Consider the following 26,108-nt stretch of genomic DNA (forward strand, 5'->3'; position numbering starts at 1 on the left):
TATACCAGTTGATTCAATCCTATCAATCTCTATTACAAAGGTTAGGGCGTTTCTTATCTCCATTCCAGGGAGAAAAGATTATGTAGTTTAAGCATGATTGTTCGTAGTTAAAGGGATTAATTACCCGCCTGGCACTTAGTTGAGGGGTTTTATTCCCTCCCTAACTTCAGGGGAAAATCCCTACCTGGGGATTCAACCTTTCTCGGAGAGGTGACTTTGGTTAAAACACAGCGCCAAGAAGGTGAGCAAACATATTAAGAAAAGTATGCCATATATGCCAGGTCCCTTGAAACAGCAAGGATGGACCGGCTCCCGGCATCACACATCACATGAAAGACTCAGGTATGTAATGCAGATAACTGTAATGATGATTTATACAATATCAGGCTAAGTTACAATTGAGTAAGCTGGTGAAAACCAAACTTTTAAGAGGGGAAAATGCTGCATACCATAATAAAAAAAATTTCAATATTAAAAACATACATTTAAGTACTTTTTCCTATGAAGTAAGACTTAACTATACAGTGCATTTTGGTAATTTATGTACTAACTAATCAGTAAAGTAGTTGCATTACCTATTTATCAGCTTTTTATAGATATATTTTTATATTGATACAAAAGACTAACCCTTGAAAATGTTAGAATTGTCAGACTTAGTTAAATACATCTGAGGGATAACTTCTTTTTCCTTTTAAAAATCTTTACCTAAGGAAATGCTTATTGATTTTAGAGAGAGAGAAAAGGACTGAGAATTTGATCTGTTGTCTTTTCATATTGGGGATCAAATCCGCAACCTCGGTATGTGCCCTGACCAGAATCAAACCCTACAACCTTTCAGTGTACAGGACGATGCTCTAACCAACTGAGCCACAATGGCCAGGTCTCAGTAATGTACTGTATATTGTAGGTCAATGGACAAATCAGTTTTATATACATATTTCTTTAAACACAACCATTTAGAAATGGAGTAAAACATTTACCCTTCATAATCTCATCTACTTAATGATTGAATAACTTAAGGCTGTGTCAGAGTAACTTCAATTCAGTGCCAGTGGCATTAATAAGATTAGTTGTGATGTGTCATATTGACCCTTCAGGATGTTGTTCCTATGTCACTCTTCAATCTGCTGGTTTGGCAACATGATGTGTTTTCCAAGTAAGCAGAACTGATTTATCAAAGCCAGAAACAAACCACTTCATTTTCAAGCTACGGATCAAACACTAGACTAGAAAGTTAGCATGAAAGTAAATTACAATTAATGTTTTCATAATATTTCTATAAAATGGAGGAATCAGAAAGATATTTTCAAGCTTCTGAAAAAGAATAGTGTATTAAGGGAACAAATCAAGATAATTTGAGAGTCATTGTACTAATATACAGCTATAACAAGCATACAAACAGTAGTGAGTTAAAAGACAATACTAACAACACATAAAAAGACTTTCATACTTGCACAGAACCAAAAGGTAGAAGCCCATTGTCATTTTAACAAATCATTGGAAAACCTCCACACACTCACAATAACAGGATTTGTTTTTAAAAGATATACAATGCATAAGAGAATTGTTGAGGAAGAGGTTAGAGAATTGGCATTGAATACCTGCTATTGTCAGAAATCCCACTAGTCATTTTACATAAGTGATTTTATTTAACTCTAACAACACTAAGAAATAGAATTTTCCCTTTCATAGATGAGAAAAACTTCCTAAAATAACACTGCAAATAAGAGAGGGACCTGAACTGAAACTCAAGTATGTCTAACCCAAAACTCTATCCCACTTTTCAATGTATTCTACTTCCACTTCCAAAGAAATATTTGGAGCATAACATTTATGTGAATATGCACCATCATAGTGCCTGAATGGAGTTTCAGGTCAATCTCACCAGATTTAAAACACAGCATCATCCTTTATGTTTTTATACATAAAGGTATTAAACTTTGCAGAATATATTAGGAAACTAAGAAGTGGTTGTAAAACAGAGTGGCATTCTATTAAAAAATGGGATGAAAATCAACAACCTGATTGAAAGTAAAAATAGCAAAGCCCCAGAAAGTCATCTGAGGATTAGAATAGGTGGGGAGCTGAATGGGGCAGTAGTAAGGTTGGCAGTGTTGTGGTAAACAAACAACCATTTACTAGGATTTGTTTTTAAAAGGTATACAATGCATAAGAGAATTGTTGGTGACAATTCTCCATGGATTAGTTTGCATTTCTACTTGTCTTGTGAGTCACTAACTGCTCTATGTTCTGAACTATCTTTTCACCCTTCAGGTAGTTGTCTATCCAAAAGGGGACCTAGAAAGTTCCAACCTAATTCTGGCTCTGCCATCTAGATGCTCTTGTCGACTTGACTGACATGGTCCTAGACTAAAAAGATAATGGCCTCTTGGTTTAGCACATTGCTCACTCAGCACCCATTTGGCTAACGTGGGGGACAGAATGGGTCTCTGTAAGTTTTATTAAAATGTCCATGTCCTTGTTGATGAATTTAGATTGCTGTCTCACATCTAGGGGAAAGATCAATTCAGAAACTTAAGGAGAAAATAATATGGCTTTCTAAGGTGAATTTGGGTAATTTATAGGATTTGTTCAGCTGGTTGGGTCTGGGATCCTATAGGTTGGCCTCATCTACTTGCTTGGGGTCATTAATGGTAGCCCTCATTAAATTCCATATGAGACAAACTGCACAGTTTTGGTCCAAGCCTCTGTTTGTAGGGATAATCAGAATGGTTGATAGAGTAGCATACTCACAGGAAAATTTGTCAGAAGTCAAGACAGTAACATAGAAAAGAGGGAGGAATATTGTTGGGAGACAATGGATCTTTCCAGGGTCTTTCATGTTCCTTCATGTCTTATGAGGGAGGGACTAAATGCCGTTTTGTTCTGAACTCTCTTTTTAAGGCTGTTTATATAGAAAAACAAAGGGCAGGTTTGCTTACTGTTCAGAATAATAAAGAGAATGTCTCCCTCTGGGGCAATGAGAAGGTTCTCTTGTAGACTATTATGAAAGACTTGGGTTTCCTGAGCATGGAGTTCTTCAGTTGTGACACAAACATACTGCGTGTCAGTACCTATGGGTTACTCCTGCGGCCTGGCAGCAAGGCAACCAATGCAAACAGGAAGCTCATGCTCCCGCTGCCATGAGTGACGCCTCTTTTCTCTCTGGCTCAGTCCATGAAACTGTGGCAGGCTAAACTGCAAGTAAGATAAAATTTCATACCTTTCACAGTTCTTGACACTGGTAAGTCAAACCTTGCTCTATAATAGGAATATATCTGATTTAATTAAACTATTCTTTATATTTAACCTCTAACCTCTTAAAATAATGTGATGAAATAGAATTTAAAGAAAAATTATTATTAAGAAGTACAAATTGGCAGTTACAAAGTAGTCACGGGGATGTGAAGCACAGCATAGGGGATATAGTCAATAATATTGTGATAACTATGAATGGTGCCAGGTGGGCACTGGAAATATCAGGGGGGCCACTTTGTAAAGTGTATGATTGTCTAGCCACTATGCTGTACACCTGGAACTAATACAAAATAATATTGAAAGTAAACTGTAATGGGAAAATTGAAAGGAGTATTATTAAAGGGTATCTACTAGCTCATAGATAAATTTCTTTAGGGAATGTAGAAAAGGGAAGAATAGAATTTTAGAGTTGGAAATGATTTTTGAAACCATCTGTTTCAACCCCTAAATATTAATAGGTGACATGACCAGGGTGAATAAATAAACAAAAATAGTTGCATATCTCAGGGCAGATTTTGGGTTTCTCACAGCCATTATATCTTTATTTCTCAAAAGATGACTTTAATAATGGATTAAAATATAAAAAGCTTCTGGTTATGTCTGCAGTATATTGAACAGAAAGTAGGATTCTTCAAGTAAGGAGATAATTCCAGTTGCCCACAAACATCATGACTCTCAAAATGATAAAAAAATAAATAAATAAAATTAAAAAAAATCAGGGGTAGTAAGTGACATCAGGATTGCCATTGCTGAAAACTTTTAATATAGGAGAAGGTGACTATCTGCCCTACAACCTGCTCTTTGTTATGATGTGTAAGTCACAATTCTTAAATTATCCTCTAGATATTTTCACTGTAGGATTTAGTGATATTTTACTTTAATAATATGTTTGTCAGTGAAAAATATCTGTTTCCCCTACCTATGAAGAAGAAATTTATTGAGTAGCTACACTGCACCAACTACTTTTAATCTCTGGTGGTACAGCTATACATAAGATAGACAAGGTTGCTGTCCTCCTGGAGGTTATATGAGAGGTAAACGACAAAACTTAAATTTAGTTTACATTTAATAGTTTATTTCAAATGAAAGAATTCTACCCATAAAGAGACCACAATTATATAAAATTCTCTTTGAACATTTCTCAGCAATTACTTCATGAAAACCTCTAGGTTTATTTCTATCGATATATCTATCACTGAATATTAAGCATCCTATATAATAAAGAGGGAATATGCAAATTGACCATCACTCCACCACAAAGATGGCGGTGCCCACAGTGGAGGCTGAGTTCCCGTAAAGAGCCTTAACAAGCAATCAGCAGGAACCTGAGGCTGTGCCCCCCTCTTCTGCCTCCATGGGGCTTGACAGGGGACCTCAGGCCATGCCCCCACCCTGGTGCCAGGCTGGGGGATCTCAGGCTGTGCCCCCCACCCAGCAGGGTTTGAAGGGGGACCTCAGGCCACACCCTCCACCCAGTGGGGCTTGACGGGGGACCTCAGGCCATGCCCCCTGCCCAGCGGTGCTTGTGGGGGACCTCAGGCTGCACACCCCCATCTGGTGGGGCTTAATGAGGGACCTCAGGCCGCACTTCCTGCCCTAGGCCAGGGGACCTGAGACTGCAACCCTTCCCGGCGTGGCTTGACAAGAGTGGGGCCGGCCGGGGCTGGATCTAGCCCAACAGGGGTTGGGTCGGCCAGGTCTTGGTCTCACGCAATTTTGAGGTGCACGTGGGTGGGCGGGGACTTGACTCTGGGTCCTGCAGTGCGCCCCAGACTCTGACAGGAGGAAGATTTTCGTATACATTTTACTAATTTTCTTTCATCTCTGACACTTCTATTATAGAGAAAGGGCAAATAGCAATATTAAAATATTTCCTCTAATTAATTCCCTTTTAGTGTGCACGAATTTCATGCACCAGGCGACTAGTAATAACATAAGAACACTAGTTCAAAGTTAAAAAGGGGCCAGTCCAATGTAACAGCTGATAAAGGGTTATTACCCAAAATATATAAGGAACTCACAAAACTTAACAGAAGGAAGAAAAACAATCCAATTAAAAAATGGGCAAAGGACCTAAATAGACATTTTTCCAAAGCAAACATACAGATGGCCAAGAGACATATGAAAAAAATGCTCAAAGTCACTGATCATCCAAGAGATGCAAATTAAAATGACAGTGAGGTATCACCTCACACCTGTCAGAATGGCTACCATCAACAAAATCAACAAATGACAAGTGCTGGCGAGGATGTGGATAAAAGGGAACCCTAGTACACTGCTAGTGGGAATGCAGACTGGTGCAGCCATTATGGAAAGCAGCATGGAGTTTCCTCAAAAAATTAAATATGGAACTGCCATTTGACCCAGTGATCCCACTTCTAGAACATATCCTAAGAAACCTGAAAGACCAATCAGAAAGAATGTATGCACCCCTATGTTCATACCAGTACAATTTACAATAGCTAAGATCTGGAAATAGCCCAAATGCCCATCAGTAGATGAGTGGATAAAAAGCTGTGGTACATTTACACCATGGAATACTATGCAGCATTAAAAAAGAAGACATTCTTACTCTTTGAGACAGCATGGAGGGACCTGGAGAGTATCATGCTAAGTGAAATAAATCAGTAGGTGATAGACAAGTATCACATGGTCTCACTCATATGTGGAATCTAATGAACAAAATAAACTGAGGAACAGAATGGATCCAGAGATATGGAAGCATGAAATACAGTGTGGAAACTTGGAAGAAAGGTGAGAGAGGGTGGGTGGGCGGGAGGTAATCAACCAAGGCCCTTGTTTGCATTTGTGCATGGCCCATGGACACAGACAAATGGCGGTGAGGGCCTGGGGCAGGGGACGGGGTTGACTGAAAGGGGTAAATGGGGGAAAAAGGAGACATATGTAATACTTTCAACAATAAAGAATTATTTCTAAAAAATAAAAAGGGGCCAGTCATTGTTCAAAAAACCATACATATGCTAATTAATTTAATCATCACCACAACACTATGCCATAGGAAATATTATGCTCCCATTTTATAGACAATGAAACCAGAGCACGAAAGGTCAAGTAGCATACGGTTCAAATTACCCAAGCAGTCTGAATCCAGGGTCTGCGTAACTCCAAAACTACATTTTATGCATTTTTGGTTTGTTAAAACCAGTTGAATAGTTAATTGGAATAAATATAATTCTAATCCTTTTAGAGAGCAATCATTTTTAAATTCCATTTTATAGATCAAAATATTTTAAATTCTTAAATAAAGTGGAATTGAGTTAAAGTAATTTCTGTGTAGATTTATGACTTAAGTACACATTTTTATGCATATAATTTTTTAAAAAGTTTTATCTATTTTATAATTTTCTAATGGCATTTGAGATACATTTTAATGTTTTTTTCTAGATTGCTAAATATCATAACATGACATAAAATAGTTCTTTCATAAAAGTACCAAAATGCCAAAGTAGAGCACTTTTAGGATAGAAAATTTGACTGTTAAGTTTTAAAATACATAATTTAGAATTATGATGAAAACAATTTAAAATGTCTTTTGAAACAGAAGCAAACTATAAACAGAAGGGCAGAAGGAGCTATTCTCAAATCATGCATCTTATGGAAGATATATAAATCACCTCCCTGGCAAATGAACTGATGGTAGGTTTTCTACAATATAAATCTTCTCTCAGGCTAAACATAAATCTTTCTAGGACCTTAAGCATCAACTCCACTATATTTCTTACAGAGTCAATAAAAATAGCTTTATAGTATAGAAATGCTTTCTATTTTAATCAACAAATTCATTTATATGTCTGTTGCCCACAAAATTTAGAAAAAGGTTGGATTTTTGAAATAATTTCAACTGCCTTCCTTTTACTGGCCCACTCGTACCTTAAACATCATTGAGCTGGATCACCAGTTTCAGAAAGCTAATAAATTAAATGTGAATTCTGAAACATTTTAAGAATAATAGTATTAATTCACATTCAGGTAATTCATAGAAAGAGCATATAAATAACCCATATTTTAATGTGTAAGAAATTTAAAACAATGCTAAATTGAACTGCCTGTTAATTACTATGCTATAGAACATATATTTATTCTAGTCAGAACAGAAAGAGAAATTATGCTTCATGGGCATTTAACAAGAATATGATATTTCATTCACTTAAAAAGAGAAGGCCTGGGGTGGGACAGGGGCTGGGAGGAGGGGAGTAAAGGGGGGGAGAAATAGGGGGACACCTGTAATACTATCAACAATAAAATAAAATTTTAAAAAGAGATGGTTATAGTTCCTTAGAAATTTTAGTTAAAAAGTAATTATTTAGTAGTTGAGTCTGTGATTTAAATGTATTTAAAATGAATAACCAAATTATAACATAAAAATTCTAGTAAAAATTATTTTTTCAGAAATAACTAAATGTTTTTGGGTAGTACAAGCATAACTACAGTTGTACAAATAGTTGTAGGATATTTATGTATTAATTTCAAATGATCAGTTTAAAAATGAGCAATTTTATAACCAACTGGTTGCTTTTTCTTAAACCCAATAGGTTCTAAGAAGGCAAAGACAGCCAGTGCTGTTTGTGTCCCGAGTACCTAGTGCAGTCTGACACAGTTAGAATTTGAGTAACTGGGCAGGTTAAAAGGAGGGAGGAAGGGATGGAAGGGACCATCTTATCTACTGATCATTTTTGTACCTTGTTTATGCTAATTTATATAAAAACAACAACACTACATTGCAAGACTTCCCTTATATGAATACTGTATTGTCTCTTGTGCATTAGGGCCATCTGTTAATTTGTATGTCATCTGATTTATAAATAAGCAGCTGAGATCTCCTCTCAGTTGCTTATGGTATTTAGGTAGCTTTCATAGGGTGAAATCTGTCCTCCATCTCTGTGCCTAATTTTCCCTTAAACTGGATTTATCTGGGCCCTAAGGAACTGGCATTTAAAGTCTCATTTAGTAAGCATGTCTAAAACATGCTTCTGCTGTTGACTCTCTAAACCTTTGGCTTCTGTGTAAACATTTGGTGCCATCTGGATGAGTCTTTAATAACTCCCCAAAGAGACAGGGCCAGAGCAACACAGTCATTTTCCTTGGGAACTAAAATTAGTGGGTAAATTATGTGAGGTAGCATTGTCCCACTTTTCTCCACCTGTCTCTTCTGACATGACACCCAAAGGCCAAAGGAGAAGAGGGGGAAAGAAGCATTAACCAGTTGCCTCATTTTAGTAAGGCCTTGCTTCTGAACCTTCAGGTAAGGAATTTAGCAAAACTTGACTATAAAAACAGCAGTATATTTATTTGAGGAGAAGCTGGGAACAGTGAGTAAATAGTAAGGACATAAAACATACACACAAGTTTAGGAAGTTATATGGAAAGACACACTACATTTACACAAAATTCAGATTTTTAGCAACAAATGACAAAGAACCAAAGGATCTGTACTTAATATAGCTGCATATTGAAATGTAAGGATTTATAGTTATATTTAAATGTCAAGAAAAGGTTAATGTAAAATGCCAAAATTCAAAAATACAAATAAACCATAAAATCTTTACCTTTAATAGAGCATTTTTATGTGAAAATCTTCATGACTTCAGAGTAATTTATCAGAACGTATCTTAAACATAAATTTTCATTATAATCTTCGATACATTGTTTTTTAAACAAATTTGGATGTTATTATGTTTTCCTTATTCAGTGTTGGTTTTAGTTCACATAAATATAGGGTACTGGGCTGCCAGTTGTATAAAAGTGTAGCACATAAAATTATGTACAGTACATATTACTTGATAATGACAATAAATAACTATGTTATTGGTTTATGTGTGTGTATATATGTAAATATATATATATATATATTAGAGGCCTGGTGCATGACATTTGTGCACTGGGGGGTCGGGGGGTTCCCTCAGCCCAGCCTGAGGCCTCTCACAATCCAGGACCCTTCGGGGGATGTTCACCTGTTGGCTTGGGCCCGCTTGCGCTGGCTGGTGGCCTGGGCCTCTGTCTTTGGGGCAATCGATCGTGGAGTCTCCCGATCGATCACCCTGCAGAGGGTGGCATGGGTCTCCTTCTTTGGGGTGATTGCAGAGCCCCCTGATTGATTGCCATGCTGGCCGGTGACCTTAGCCTCCCTCTGCAGGGTGATCATGGGGTGATAGCGGGACCCCCCAACCAATCGCATCACACCCGCCTTGGCTGGCCTGGTGCCAGTGCATGTCATAGCATGGTCATCCAGATGGTAGTTCTGCTGTTTGGCCGTTTGATTGATTTGCATATTATGCTTTTATTACTATAGATAATATATATATGTATATATATGTGTGTGTGTGTGTGTATATATATATATATATTTACTGTTGACAGTATTATAGATGTCCCCTGTTTTCCCCCCTTTGCCCCTCTCCACCCAGCCCCCGCCCCACCCCAGGCCTTCATGACATTATTTTTCTGTGTCCATATATTTTTATGGTTATTTTAGAGCAGGGAGGGAATGTCCAGCCTGTGGGCCGTATAAAGCCCATGAAATCATTTGGTCTGGCCCTGCCAAGGCAACCGCAGGCAGGACGCAAAATTCAATAAATCTAGGAGGTTTTTTTCATAGCAACATAAATTTATATTAAGCAATGATGTTATAAATATCCAACTGGCCCTTGGACAAATAAAGGTTCCCCACCCCTGTTTTAGCGTACAGTCTCTTTCCCTATAAAAAGAAAAGTTTGCTGTATAATAATAGTAGGCCTTGTTACCCAGGCAGCAGTCTCATATGTCTCATACTTACTTTGTCTCTTAATCGCATCATTTTCTCTTGTACTTGATTTAATCTTATGCTGTTTGGTACAGTATCATGACATACAGCTTATAGCCCAGGAGCAATACACCATATCATATAGCACAGGTGTACTGCAGGCTATCCCACCTAGGTTTATGTAAGTGCACTCTAATATCTGCTTTGTACATTATAAATGCCAACAGAAGAGACATTTTAAACTCATCAGTAAATCACTTTCTCCCCCAGTTTTATTGGGATAAAATTGACATATAATATTGTGTAAGAGTCAGGTATACAATCTGATTTTATACATGTATACTACTATATAGTGAGATGATTATCATAATTGGGTTAGTTAACAACTCCATCACCTCACATAAATACCTTTGTGTGTGTGTGTGTGTGTGTGTGTGTATGTGTTATGATTTAAGAGTTAGTCTGTTAGCAACTTTCAAATATCTAATACAGTATTGTTAACTATAGTTATCGTGCTATACATTTGGTCCCCAGAACTTACTCATAACTAGAAGTTTTTATCCTTGACCAATATTTTCCATTTCCCATACTCTCCACCTTGACAACTTTCATTCTATTATCTGTTCCTATAAATTTGTTTCTGCATACAGGTGAGAACATTTAGTATTTGTATTTCTGATATATTTCACTTAGCATAAGACCCTCAAGGTCCACCCATACTGTGGCAATTGGGAGGATTTTCTTCTTTTTATGGCTAAGTAATTGTATATATGTGACATATTCTTTACTCATTCACCTATCAATAGACAGTTAGGTTGGTTCAATGTCCTGGCTATTGTGAATAATGCTGACGTGAACATGGAAATACAGATTGTCTCTTTGAGACAAGACTGCATTTCTTTTAGATATGTACTCAGAAGTGAGATTTGCTAGATCATATGGTAGTTCTATTTTTAATATTTTTAGTAACCTCCACACTGTTTTCCACAGTGACTGCACCAATTTACAATCCCACCAACAATACAAAAGGGTTTCCTTTTTCTCCACATCCTCACCAACGCATTTTTTCTTGTCTTTTTATAATAGCCATTCTAAGAGATGTGAGATGATTCCTTATTGTGGTTTAATTTACATTTCCCTGATGAGTAGTGATGTTGAGCATCATTTTATGTACCTGTTGGCAGTTTGTATGTCTTTTTGGCAAAAAAAAAAAAAGTCTATGCAATTGTGTGTGTGTGTGTGTGTGTGTGTGTGTGTGTGTGTGTATGTGTGTTTGCTATTGGGTTATATGAGTTCCTTATATATTTTGGATATTATCAGATATATGGTTTGCAAATATTTCTTCCCATTTCATAAGTTGCCTTTCCTTATTTCTTCTACACTTGGCTTCTCTTGCTCCTTTATCCATCTCCTCCATTGAGAACCAATTTTATACAACCAGTTCTCAGGAAAGTATAACTAAGAAACAAAGTAACATTTCATTAAAATAGATGGATAGTTTTATATATTGGATTTCTGAAATGAAATGGTTCTACATGATTTTTAAAATAATAGCCAAAGTACGGTAATCCACAGGGACATGAAAATACCAGTGATAAACACAATCCTTTTCAAAAGGTCCTGTATCCAAAAGGATTACCCTGCATCAGTAAACTTAGTGTTTCAGCGTGCTCAATTACTATTGCTCTCAATTTCTTATTAAGCAAAATTCAAATAAAACCAAAACAAAGATAGTGTGTATGCTTCAGAGGGGGGAAAAGTGTTCAGCATTTTTTTCTGTATTTATCCAGGGCAGTTCAGGTCTGTATGCTTGGTCTCTGGGGTTCTATGTGCTGTAATTGCCAATGCTGAGTCCTGCTCGAGACAGGGCTGTTGATGGACATACAAGTGGGTTGTAAATGTGCAGGTGGAAGGTCATGGTCATTCTCTAGAATCAAGCAATCAGGAACCAAATCACAGGTATTAACAGAGAACCTGCATTTCCTGGAAGTGCTTCTGAAAGTAATCGGGTTGCGTGTTTTTGATACAAAAGCTGAAGTAACGAGTAATTCTAAAATGCTTGGTCAGACTCTGAAAGAGGAAGCTGTGGAGAAAAGTATTCGACACGCCTTCAGAGCCTTAGTTCTCATCCATTGGAAGCGCTGGGGGAAAATTAAACCGACCAGAGATTCTCATTTTTTTTTTGGCATAAGGTACAGCCTGGGCATTGGAGCTTTAAAAGCACCTCACGTGGTTCTAATGTGCACTACAGGCGGAGAAGCGCTGATCTGTGGAAGGAAGCAGAGTCTGCAGCACAATTGGATGTTAAGCCCTGTGACTCCAGGTGTGGTCTGAGGACCAGTAGCATCCGCATCCTCTCATTACAAATGTAGAATCTGAGGCCCCCACCTCAGACTTATGGAATGAAATATGCATTTAAACAAGACCCTTAAGGTTCCTATACACATTAAAGTTTGAGATGTCTTCAGTCACCTGAGCCCACAGGAGTCCTTGAATGGTTAGGTGAAGGCTATAATTAAAGATACTTTCCTAGCCCTAATTTCCTCCACTTAACCGAACAGGCTTCAGTCTTAATTTAGTTTTACTATTATGCCTCCCAAATGGAAAGAGCTATTTCTTTATTACAATACATTAAGTTGAATTTAAGATGAAAGCTAGGCTTCTTCAAAGGTCTCAAGGAATTTCCCAAGTAGAGAAAAAGCTTGTTCCATTAAAGTGCCATAAACAGTGGCTTTCAACTCCCACTGCATATATAACTACCTGGAGAGCTTTTTAAATGTACTGGTTCCACATCGTATCTATTGAATTATAATTTCTCGGGGAGGAGGCACACATTGGTATGTTTTAAAGCTCTCCTGTGGAGTTTAGTGTGCAGCTAGCTATGAGAACCACCGCGGCTGAACTCTATATTGACTCCTATATATTGGTGCCTCATTTCTTTCTTTTCTTTTCTTTTCTTTTCTTTTCTTTTCTTTTCTTTTCTTTTCTTTTCTTTTTTTTTGTTAATCCTCACCCTAGGACAGTGGCCGGCAAACTGCGGCTCGTGAGCCACATGGGGTTCTTTGGCCTCTTGAGTGTGGCTCTTCCACAAAATACCACGTGCGGGCCCACATGTACAGTGCAATTGAAACTTCATGGCCCATGTGAAGTCGGTATTTTGTGGAAGAGCCACACTCAAGGGGCCAAAGAGCCACATGTGGCTCACGAGCCACAGTTTGCCAACCACTGCCCTAGGATATTTTTCCATTGATTTTTAGGGGGCGGGGTGAAAAGGAGGGAGGAAAGGAGAGAGAAAAATAGAGAAACATCAATGTGAGAAAAGCACGTTAATTGGTTGCCTCCTGCCTGCTCCCCAGTTGGGGCTGGGGATCGAATCTGCAACCCAGGTATGTGCCCTTAACTAGGAATTGAATACACTCAAACCATTGAGCAACACAAGCCAGGGCTCGGTGCCTCATTTCATTCAAATATAGTGGAGTCCATCATTGTGGCTTCCTTGAGACTGTTATCAATCACTTCATTAAAATGTATCAATTTGCATTATAAGATGAATTAAATATTTATTGTGCATGGTAATTTGGCATTCATTTCAGTTCATCCCTATTTCATAGTTAACAGTTGATTATCTACATTAATAAAGTAATGCCAAGTATACCGATGGTCATATCCAAGTAGTACAGATTTTTTCCTTTATGAAATAAAACATTTCTTTTCATTGTCTTTTTGCCTTGACATATCCTTAGTTAAGTATAAACATTAGCTTGTGCCCTCTCAGTATCTGCCAGCTGAATAGTGCCAAGAGACAACTATAGGGTGCTACTTGGCAGGAAGACATCAGCCGTCATTAAAAATCCCCAAAACCGATACAGTCCAATACAACTTTCTGATTACAGAGTCAAAACTGCATATGCGGTGAACTGATACACATAAACTGCATTTTGCTTTTCCAACACAAGTTGAAAACAACTATGAAATCAGATAACTAAAAGGAAGCAGTTGAGCAAATCACTTGATTGAAGAAAAACAAGCAGGGGACTTAAGTAAAATGAGCAGGCTTAACCCTAAATCACTGCCAACTAATTTTAAAAAATAAGCTCCACATAGTATAAAAATTGAATAATATACAGTTAAAGCTTCCTCTAAATACATAGATTTTATTTCCATCTTGAAAAGAAAAGCTTCAAGTACAGAATTCCATTGCAAGTTGAATTTGGTTATTCCTAAGAAAGTCATCTGTTTGGTTCCTTAGATTTTCTATTATACTTGTCCCTTAAGTAAGCACTGCAAAGACTATTTGTGCAAGACAAGCATGTCAAACTCAAAGGCTAACACGGGCCAAATAAACAAAGTTTAAGTTTATGTGGGCCACAAAAAAACAAAAGCTTCAATTTTCATAGAAACAGGTTTATTTCGATAGTGACATGCTGAATACAAAGGGCTGAAATAAATGAGTAACTGTTAACATAAAATAATAGAACATTTTCATAAAAATTAATACTTTTTATTGAACATTAACTTACCAGACACTGAATAACTGCACAAATTAATAAGTGTAATACAAATAAACCCATTTTTCTTGTTCTCCAAAAGCGAAATATTTCCTGTTGCGCACACCAAACAAGTCAGTACAAGACTAATGATGTGGCAATTGGCTGCTAAAAAACTAGCTGCTAGTATTAGTGAAGAGAAATGGTGCGCCAGCGCATAAGGCGCGTAAGGGAAATGAATGCAACATGATTATAGTAATCAGTTATTAGAAAACATTGTAGTTCGTTATTAACGTTATTAATAATTATGTATAACAGGATATTGTAAAAATTAAATTACAAAAGTTTTATTAAAACATTTCTTACACACCGTTATATTGGCTGGGCCGCAAAAATATTCCTGGTGGGCCACATGCGGCCCGTGGGCCACGGGTTTGACATGCTTGGTGTAAGACATTACTAAAGTATTGTCCAAAATGACATTTTCCAAGTATAAAGCGATATGTAAATGTAATTAAAGCCACACACAGCCTTTGAAATTCCTGTTATGCTCTGTTGGGGAAAGCTCCATCCAGATGCTAGAAGACTTTTTTAAATGTGAGCTTCTATAACCAGGACAGGTCTTTGAAAAATGATGACTTAAATTTTTAACTTATGTCGTTAGGTCATACCAACATTAAATTCGAGAGACCTCAGGCTACAAATGATCTTATTTTAAATGAAAACTTTTTTTCTTTTCTATTAGGCTTAGAGTCATTCTTAAATCAATTCTTTAAGTTAAATGAGAATCCTTAATGGCCTATGAACAAAATTTATAGTAGTAAATTGTATATAAATATAAAACGATTACATATTTATGATTAAATTCTTAATAAATGATGAACCATTTAAATGAGAATAATCCAGTTATGTGCACATTATAAACTTTTCTCATAAATCTGTTTCTGAAAGATCACCATTTTATCATTTGCAAATCTTAGAAGCAAATCATATAGAAAAAAGCAACAGTCTTGGACAGGTGTGGGGGAATGTAACAATCCACTTAAGTAGGTAGCTGTTCTTACCACTGGGTGATTATGGTTTATTTTGTTCTTTTTCAGTTTGTAGAGTGCAGAACTGTCTCTGCTTCCATTAACTTTAAATGTCCTGTTAAGAATATATAATCAAACATCTAAGGGGTAACATTATGAACCACATGGGAGGAAGGTAGAGAAAATTGCTCAGGACAGGTACTGCCTCCAGACTCTTCTAGTAAATACCTATGAAACCTCAGTACAAGTACTTCACTACTGTGAGCAGACGCCCCATCTTTAACATTTGGAGGTTTGGCTAAATCCACCTTGAGGTCACTATCAATTCTCAAAATAGCCTGTGGCTTAAATTCTGGTTTAGCCATGATGTAGTGTAAATAACAAATAGGATAACATATTTCAATTTTGCATTTTGATTTAAGAATACTTACAGGTAAGGCTGGTGGTCCTGGAGGTCCTGTTTCACCCTAAAATAAATTAAAGAAAAGTTGCAGTTACCAGTAGCCTCTTTTTACACATAATATTTGTAAATTTTCTGAATAGATAGAAACAATATCTGAATAGATAGATAAATCCTGAAGAAAAGAAAAGTAGAAGTTTATCTTGATAAAAACACAATGAGAAATGTATCATGTGCTTTGAGCTCTCATGATATAAATATCACCTGGTGCACTCTTATGTTTTTTTTTGCAGGACTTGTTTTGAAAAGCTAAAATAATCTAATCTCTATACTTTTATTCACTGAACCAAAATTAGAAAGAATATTTCTTCAAATATGACCATTTGCCAATGGAGCAGCTGGGACATGTCACAATGACGGACAATTTTTCTGACAAAGTTAGTATGAGGATCAGCAGAAATAATAAATGGATGTTCCCACTTCATGCCTCCCAGCTGCAAGAAGTGGTCCCATGGCTTCTTCTAATGCTCTGCTGAATTGGCATTGCACTTGCCATCAATTGTAAAAGGCTTTGCCCATATTTATGTATTTTTAAATACTAACATTGCTTTGCTGATGTATGTGAATACAAATTACCAGATGGATGTATTGACAAATGAGTCAAAGTCTTTAAAAAATGGTTCATCTAAAAGTTCACTATTTTCTGATATGTAAATACTAGTGGCCTGGTGCACGAAGTTTGTGCACATTAAAAGGGAATTAATTAGAGGAAATACTTTAATATTGCTATTTTCCCTTTCTCTATAATACAAGTGTCAGAGATGAAAGAAAATTAGTAAAATGTATATGAAAATCTTCCTCCTGTTAGATTCTGGGCCGCACCACAGGACCCAGAGTCAAGTCATTAAGACCAAGCATCATGGCTATAATCCTTATTTAAGTGGAGACTATGGAGAGCGTACGCTATGTGGCATGGGGCACTGGGACCTTGTATTCTCAGATTGAAACTATCTCTATAACTTTCTCTTTTCTCATCTAATATAGTCATCTCAAAAGTTAAGACAGCATTGTATATTCATTATTTGGGGGAATGACTGAATACAAATTACCAATCTTTGTTAAGAAACATTGATGTAGCCTATATCACTCACTGAGGACCGATTTACAAGACCAACTTTAATGCAGAGGTAAATATTGACGACAGACAAGGATTTCTAAAGCGCTGATGGTGGAGAACTACATATAATGCAAAACACCCATGCATACAATTCTCATCAAATTGGGATCATCCAATGACCTTGCGCCAAACGATTCTTGCTTTTACTATTTCTTAATTCTCTTTTCAAGGTCAATTGCCAATATGCCACTATAAAATGGCACATAAGAAAAGGTGGCAGGAAATGGAGCATTTAGACGAAGATACTAAATTAGCCTCCTTTCCCCAAAGGCCACCTGCTTCACCATTACAGTAGCAGCTCAGTGCTACTGGCAAAGTTCCCTGATACAGGACACGGTTGCTAATTTGGTGATGGAATACCTAATGCTGTTAAGCAAGAAATAGAAAAGGGAAATCTTATAAACACAAATTAATGTTGACTAGCAATTGCGCATTTAGTCTCTTCAAACTAATTAAGTGAACCAAAAAAAGGCTTTTCTTGTTCAGATGCTTTTAACATAACAGCCTTTGGTTCATTTGAACAAAATTAACTTTTGGCAGTTAAACAGGATCAATGAAAAGTCACTGCGCAGGTTCTCAGGGGTTTCTTAAGATCGGTGAGCATGATACCTTTTCTCCTTTGGGGCCAGGTGCACCACGAGGACCCAAGTCACCTTTCAAACCCTGTACAAAAAATAAAACCAATGTGACTTCTATACACAGTGCACAGAAAGCTTCCATTTCTAACGAGTCATTAGTCACAAAATAAATCATAATTTACTGAGCTCCCAAATCACGTTCTGCAGTGTGTGGAATGGAGAGGAATGGAGACAACTGGCAGTGAAATGACAAGCAACATCTGCGCTGCGGTGGGTATAGATGTGTTAAATCAGTGTGAGTCCTCCATTGTGCATATTTGTGCAACTTTGCTTCCTGCTAAAGTGACATTAATTCACCATCTGGGAGAACATCACTTAGATCTATATGAGCTTTTAAGTATCCACTTTGGATTGAATTTGGAGATGTTGTAAATACCTCTGATTTAACATTGATTTGCCCCCAAAATTCAAGATTTAAATTTTAAAAAAATATTTTTATGTCTCTATCAAGAAATCTCATTGTTGGGGGAAAAGAAATGAAAGATGTATTCTTTTCCAACCACGCACAAAGCTGAAGCTAAAATGTAATCTCTTTTCTGTTTTAAAGTGTGATTTAGTTCTTGAATTTCTCTTTTTTTTTAAACCTGGATTTATAAAGCTATCAAAAGAAACTATATAAGATACAGGATATCAGACAGTAAATGTGTTCATAAATCTCCTAGACTCTTGGGTGTTTTAGTGGGCCTTTAGTTGATTTGACTCAGAAATGACAGCTTTCAGAATATTACAACACATTTCACCACAGGAGATCAGTTCTACAGCCAAATGTACTCACAGTGTAAATACAAAGAAAGCTAGATAGACATACCTTGACTGTGTGGTAAATAGGAAAAAATATCTGTCCTTGTACTTAATTTAACACATTGAATGAGGGAAGAACAATAATGGAAAAACAAATATTCTGAAGCCATACATGCACAGTAAATCTAGGTGTCTTACTGTTTCTGAAGGGTCCAGCTATCACTGCTCTGACATTTTGTAGTAAATAAACAATGCCTAGTGCCATCACCTGTAGCTTCCTCAATGCAGAAGCTAACAATAAATTTAAAGGAACAAAAGAAACTGGATACTTAAAATCTTGTTGCAGAGAGTATGTGAAAACTGTAGTCTTATACTTTAAGGGGAAAAAATGAATGAAAACAGCATCTAAGTGGAAAAAGAAAACGACCCTTTGTAATTGCATAAACACAAATGTAGTTTATAGCGATGTAGTTTATAGTGATGCTTCTTTCATCATTACCTTGGAGTCGTTATAGACCAAAGATGAGTGAAAAATAAATCATCTTTGAGATGTCATAGTCTCTTATTCTTTGAAATATCCATTCCTTCCCAACTCGAGCAGCACATGCTCTATTTGTACATGCCTCTGGAGTGAAACTTTCAGCCCACATATTCTGAACACTTGTGTGAAGAAAACTACCAGTTCTGTAACCAGTTTTTATTTTTAATGCACTCCTTCATTCATCCACTTAGTCAATAAACATTTATTGCATGCCTGTGTGCAGTCACTCTTCCAGCCTTCAGACCTGCACTGTCCAACACAATAGCCATGAGTGGCGTGTAGCTTTTGAGTCCTTGCAATGTGGCTAGTCTGAGCTGAGATGTGCTGTGAGTCTGAAATACTATTGGCTTTTTGATATTTGGTACAAAAAAGATGCAAATTACTTATTAATACTTTCCATGTTGATTATACGTATATCAAAATAATAAGCAACATTATGGACATGGGATTCAATAAGATATGCTATTAAAATTAGTTTCACCTATTTCTTTTAACTTTCCTAATGTAGCTACTAGAAATGTTATATTTTTACATATGTCTTAAATTTGTAATATTATATTTTAAAATAATATTATATACATAATATTATATAATACACAACATAATGTAGTACTCTGATATAGAGGTACAAAAAAAGAGCAAGAAGTTCACAAAGACTCTCTCCTTGACCAAACTTTAGTCAGGCTCCTTTGAGCTCTCTTCTTGATGAGGCCTCAATCTTGGATGCTGTTTTCTACTTAGATGCTGTTTTCATTCCATTTTTTTTCCTTAAAGTATAAGACTACAGTTTTACTACAGCCTGCCCCCCATCCTTGATATCTGATCAGGCTCCTCATCCCCCATATTTGATGTCTTTGGCCTGCCGTTAGCAAGAATCCCCCTACCCTTGTTGTCCGTTCTTAGTAATTTTCCATCCACTGACTCATCACTCTGTGGGTTGGCTATAAATCCCATTTGTTCTATTTGTATTCAGCGTTGAACACAATCTCTCTTCCCTAGTGTAATACCCATATAAGCAATAGTCTTGAATAAAAAGTCTTCCTTACCATTTTAATAATTTTTTTCCTTAACAAAAATCAAGATCTTTGCCCTTATAGAACTCATGCTTTAAGATAAAGGTGATTGACAATAAATAGGTCAACCGGCTGAATGTGATAGACGTGAAGGAAGTGAGAACTACTACTTCAGCTGGGGAGGTCGGAAGCAGCCTCTGTGTGGAGGTGACATTTGTTGTTTCAAAAGATCCAGCCATGCAATGATCCTGGGGAAAGCACTGGGGTTGAGGGAACAGCTGGCACAGAGCCCCGAGGGTGAAAGGAGTGTCAGGAGTAAGCAGGTCAGGAACCAGAGAGTAAGTAAAGGTTAGCCAGGTCTCCTGGCACACAAATTGCTGGCCATGGTAAGAAGGATAGGTTTTGTTGTAAGTACAATGGGAAGCCACTTATTGTTTTAAACATGGAACTGACCTGATTTGACTGTGTTTCAAAAATAAACCACTGGCTACAACATGAAAATAGACTAAAGGCAGCAAGAGTGGAAGCAGAGAAGGCGCTATAGCAGCTTTTCAGTCAAGGGAGCAGGATGGCTGAGACAGGGTGGTGGTAGAGAGCGAGAGAAACATCGATGTCTGAGAGAAATATTGACCAGTTGGTTTTGCACCTGTAATGGGGATTGAACATGCAACCTAGGTACGTGCGCTGCCTGGGAATCGAACGTGCAACCTTGTTGGTGTATGAGTGACGCTCAACCAACTGAACCAACTGAACCAACTGGCCAGGCAGGAGTCACATTTTATGCATAACCTTCAGTAAGTTACTTAAGCTTCCCTATAAAACACATTATAAATAATAGTTATCTGGAAAGCTTGTTCTGAGAATCATATGTTGGGAGAACACTTAGCACATGGTAGGTACTTAATAAATGCTGCTTCTACTTTTCAAGTCCAAGTTGAATGGATAATTAATAGTTGAGTTTTGTACTCATGTTGATGGATATGTACAATTGTGCTTTAACTCACATAAGGACAAAATGCAATTGAGAAGTACTGCTTTCGTCAAGCTTCTGCTTTTACGGCCACTGAAGTGGGCCCATGTAACTCATGTCTTCCTGTGACAGAGTACAATGTTTTTAAGGCCGTGGCATCATAATAGGTTCTGAGAAACAGATCTGTAATGCTTTTTTCAAGTGCAATTTTTCTCCTCGTGTCACACTGGTGCTGCTATCCGTGGTTATTGAATACTGGGGAGAAAAAGACATAGTGCTCACCATAAAGCATAAAGAATCAAATGGAACAGACTCCGAATTCAATATTGAATAAGGTAGGCATCTATTACCAAGGTTCTCAATAAAATTCATGTGTATAAAGATTCTCAAAAGTACAGTAGTTGATTCTGTATGCGAAGCAGAGACAGAACTTCATCCAAAGGCAAGTGGAAAGCTGAAGGACGATTGTAACCACATTTATAAAAGCAGGTAGGTGATTAAATTAGTTTTTATTGGAAGATCTACTCATGAAATCTAGCATTTTTGAAAATCAGAAGATGATACAAAATAATGTTATTTGTTAAAATTTTTAACCCATCGACGATGCTTTATCTATCTTCCACCGACTGCATCTTACTCCCCAGCAATGGCACCAGCTATTCGCTTTGTTATTCCAATATTTTTTTAATTCAGGATTACAGATTGCATTGGTATAAGGAGATTAACATGATTATTTTAAGGACATCAGTTGCTGTAATTCTGATAAGGAATGTTTGAAAGACAATAATAAAGATGCAGAGGAAGAGACTAAACTCAATGATTGAAATCTACTTTTCTAAGATGATATAACCCCACACAAACAAATGAATGGCTATTTCTATTGGAGGTAAACATGTTTTATTTAATAGTTTCTAAAAACAGCAAATGTTTACATAGCTCTTACTGTATGTGAGTCACAGTTCTACATGTTTTACATAGGATAAGTCCTGTAATCCTCAGCAAAAGCCTTTGAGTTAAATATTATTAATATGAAGACCCCATTGTGTAAATGAAGAAACTGAGTCCAGAGAGTATAAGTAATGTACCAAGTAGTATGACAGCCAGGCAGTGGCTGAGCTGGGATCTGAGCCCAGGTAGTCTGGCTTCAAAGGCCACATTAACAATGTTGCAAGTCTCCCTCTCAAGTCTGTTCTGAGATGCCACTGTTGAATGTGTCTCACAGTAGGCCACAATCAAAATCATTTAATTTTAAACTAGAATGTCCTAAAGCTGGGGTCTTGTATTTTGAAGGCTAAATTGTAGCAACTCAAAAATTTGACAATTTCAATATATGTCTGCCATGCATTATTTAAACTATATATTTGGTATGCAATCTATAATAATAAAAGTGTAATATGCTAATTAAACCAGACAGCTGAACAACCTTCTGGACGACCTTCTGGATGAAGCTGGGGCTGCGAGGGCCGAGCCCCTTGCACGAATTTTGTGCTTTAGGCCTCTAGTATTTAATATTTAAACTGTATGTGTTTAGTCAATACTGTTGGTCTAATACTCAAATATGCTAGAGATCAATCCACAGTTTATACACATACACACACACACACACAAACACACACAGGGAGGGAGGAGGAGGAGAAGGAGGAGGAGGGAGAAAGAGAAAGAGAGAGAGAGAGAGAGAGAGAGAGAGAGAGAGAGAGAGAGAGAGAGAGAGACACTCAAGCTTGAACTTAAAAAGAAGTCAGGGCCTTTTCTTTTGTCCTAACGACTAAGATTTGCCACTGGTATTTAGTTGGTGAGCTTCAAGGATGCTGAACATTCTGCTCTTGTAAGACAGTCCCACATGGCAAAGAAATGTCTTGCCCCGAATGCCAACATTATCCCCTTGAGAGAGATCGAACCACTGCACCCTCCCCTTTAAACAAGGTTTGCACTTTCTGAAGTGAGCTTGCACATTTTGTAGGAAAGCTGGCACAGAAATTATTAAAAGATACATTTACATCAAGATATATGTAATATGCAAGAATAAAGACTATAAAAAGGGCCTTTGGTTCATGTAGTAGAAATATTAAATTCTTCCAATTTTCTCTGACTTGGAACGAAGCTTGAGTGAGCTGGCCCATTGATTTGATTCACTACACATCCTAACAGAATATTCCTGAAGTTATAATCCCCATCATGGCTTGACTTCGATTCAAATGGAAATAGCTATTATAATAGCCTTCATCCCCTACAAATGTGTACCTGTGCTTATGGAAAGTCAAAGTCACTGTCATAAGTGCCGAGTGATTTTTAGCTTGCAGAGTCTGTTTACTTTGTTTGGTATTGAAAACTAGACAATAACAAGGGTGGCATGAGTTGGTGGGAAAATAAGAGGCTTTTCAGTTAAACATGTAGGGTGAAAGGGGCTGATTTTACCATTTTCTAAAAGAACGTTGCTTAATTTCCCAAGCCTTTATTTCTTGACTGTGAAATAGTCTAGCTAGCCCATAAAGCTAGGGTGAGGATCGAATTTCAAATTCCTCATGAAAACAGTTGATCAACAATAAACAACCACCATCAATGCTATAATAGCTGCACACTTGATTCTTCACTCCGATTTGTGGTAAAGCGGAAGGAGGAGAACTTCCATTACTTTCCTTATTTCTCTTTAGTCATGACTCCTAAATATCTTTGGCAAAATTAAGGAAAGGAAAATAATATCATCTACATGTTAATTAAGTAACCAACTGTGAAAAGCTAGTCACTGTGCTTTGTCATGCTTTATGATGTACCTAATGAGCTACATTAGACAATGACGTGGTTAAAGAAATGGCTGCCTGTGATGGGGCATGTGAAGGACACTTCCAAGATCCTCCTCAAAGTGGAACAGTCATCGCGCTCACCAGGCTGTGGGCTCTCATGACAAGTTGATCTAATCAGGTTTGGACTCATACAGTGGCGGCCAGAGTGTTTGCGCATTTAATGGGCACTCAAGTACATCTGTGTATCAATTGATTAATTCTAAAAAGCCACGTCACCTTACTTTCAGACACCATAAAAGTTTTCCCCAAATCTTTAAGTTAATGTGAATGTATGTCAGGTTCCAATCCCTCAGGCCTCTTTCCAGCTTTATTCTCAAGTATTTGGGATAATCCTTTCTCTATTCCAATTCTAACATTATCTTAATAAACTTCTAAAAAATTTATTTTGCTTGTCTATCTCAGAAAGCCCACATACATGTAGCTTGGTTATCTGTGCAACAATATAGTTAATTTGTTTCAACATTACTACATTTCCTGTAAGATAACATCTTTCCCATAATGAATGGTCAAAACCGTGGGTTATTTTTGGGTTTTCACTGCAATCAAGTACCAAATTGTCCTCCCTTCCATCTCTGCTATCCTAATTCAGGCTCCATATACTTATATTTTAGACTATTTTAACAACCTCTCAGTTTTTAAAATGAAACATTAGCAAATATTATTGAGAATATATTTACTCCAAAAAATTTATGAAGTACTAGGGATTTCAAGAAAAGGTCTTTGCTTTCATGAAGAGTATGATAGAAAAACAAACAAACAAACAAAAAAACCAAAAAAACACAGGCAAAAGCCCCAATTCTCCATAAAACAAATCTTCATTTAACACAGCTTGGACCATCTCTCCCCTCTGTGCAGAGGAGGAAGGACAAGCATCCTCACATACATACTTTCCACACTGTGGCTCCAGCTGTATTCCTCTTTTATTGTTCCCACAATGCCTTACATGTAGCAGGAATACCAGAAAACCTGCGTGGATGCTTTAAATTTCCTCATGCTTTCCAAATGTACAATCTTAACCTCTTTGAAGGAAATCTTAGTTATGGGGGCTTTAGGATCTATTCGTAGTTCGTCACTTTATAGACTCTGAGAAGTAATTTTTCTCAGCTGGTGGCAGAGCTGGCACACAAACTGGACCCTGGCTTTCCACTCCGGAACTGGTACCACTGCATCAGGGACCTCCAATGACAGGGGAGGGAGGTGAATCAGAGGCTCCATTTAAATGTGTGGGCCCAGGGCTGCGACAGTGCAGGTCCTGATGTACAGCAGGAGGTAGAGGAGAGGCAGAAGCTCCCCTCGCTGCAAGCCACCGGCGCCGGCTCCTGTTCTCTGGTGTATAAATATGGCTTCAAAGGGGAGAGGAAAAAGAACGAGGGTCACACTGCAGATGCAAAGGTGGCTTCTCAGGAAGTAAATAAGAGTGAAGCCCTGGGGTCAGGCCTCATGCCAGTGCTCACCACTAACTCTCGGGGCTTTGGAGGAACCCTCCACGCCACTGGGGTGAACCCCTTACTTTGTCCAGAGGCCCCAAAGACTGTCATGATCAGCCTCCCTTCCCACGCAATGACCTGCTGCAGACAAGATGGGCTTTGCTATAGAGGGATTTGATGCCCCTATGGCATTAAGGAATAAAATCTAGCTTTGTTATTCTTTTATCCATAAAGCAGGTAGTGTGGCCCTTCAGAGCCTTTCAAAAATGTTTTTCATGCAGGTGAAAAAATAAAATTGCGGGAGAAAAATACGATTCTCATTGTGGACACTTTCCCTGGTAAAGTTAGCGGATCTGTAGTAAGTGGTGAGGTTGATGGCCTCAAGTAAGATTAATCTACATTTCAGAGAAAAACCCAGATTTGGGTATTTAAATTTCATCATAAGAATATAAGTAAAGCTCCAGGAATAACTGTCAGAAGGGGAAGGAGAGGAGATAGTAGGATTGGAGGTGTTACAGGCAAGGGTATCCATGAGGTTGAGGAACTCCAGCAGGGGAGGGTGAGCAACACAGATACACGTTTCCCTTCCTTTCTGCCTTTTCTTTTCACCACTGTGATCTTACCTTTACAGACCCTCCATAGATGGAGATTTGGGGGAGGATGAAAAGTGACCCCTGGGTAAGAACACAGGCCACAGCAGAATGTAAGAAGTGAAAAGACAGAGAAAGGAAGACTAGACAAAATGCAAGCCAGACACAAGGAAGAAAGGGTTGTTAAGGGTAACACAACGGCTTTCAACTACACGGGTCCATGTGTACACGAATTTTCTTTTTATGGTTTTAATCTTTATTATTGAAAGTATTC

At 37.5% G+C, this 26,108-nt stretch overlaps 1 protein-coding gene across 1 annotated transcript in view; it reads right to left on the bottom strand.

Moving 5' to 3' along the window:
* The window catches only part of COL19A1 (collagen type XIX alpha 1 chain), a 287,102-nt gene that overhangs the window by 142,085 nt on the left and 118,909 nt on the right, over positions 1-26,108 (bottom strand). The window contains exons 12-13 of the mRNA XM_059699635.1: positions 17,723-17,776; positions 15,968-16,003 (exon numbers count right to left, since the gene is read on the bottom strand). Coding sequence (XP_059555618.1) covers positions 15,968-16,003; positions 17,723-17,776 — 90 coding nt within the window. The remainder of the gene's footprint in view (positions 1-15,967; positions 16,004-17,722; positions 17,777-26,108) is intronic.

The sequence above is a fragment of the Myotis daubentonii genome, chromosome 6 (assembly GCF_963259705.1).
Source record: "Myotis daubentonii chromosome 6, mMyoDau2.1, whole genome shotgun sequence".
Lineage (NCBI taxonomy): Eukaryota > Metazoa > Chordata > Mammalia > Chiroptera > Vespertilionidae > Myotis > Myotis daubentonii.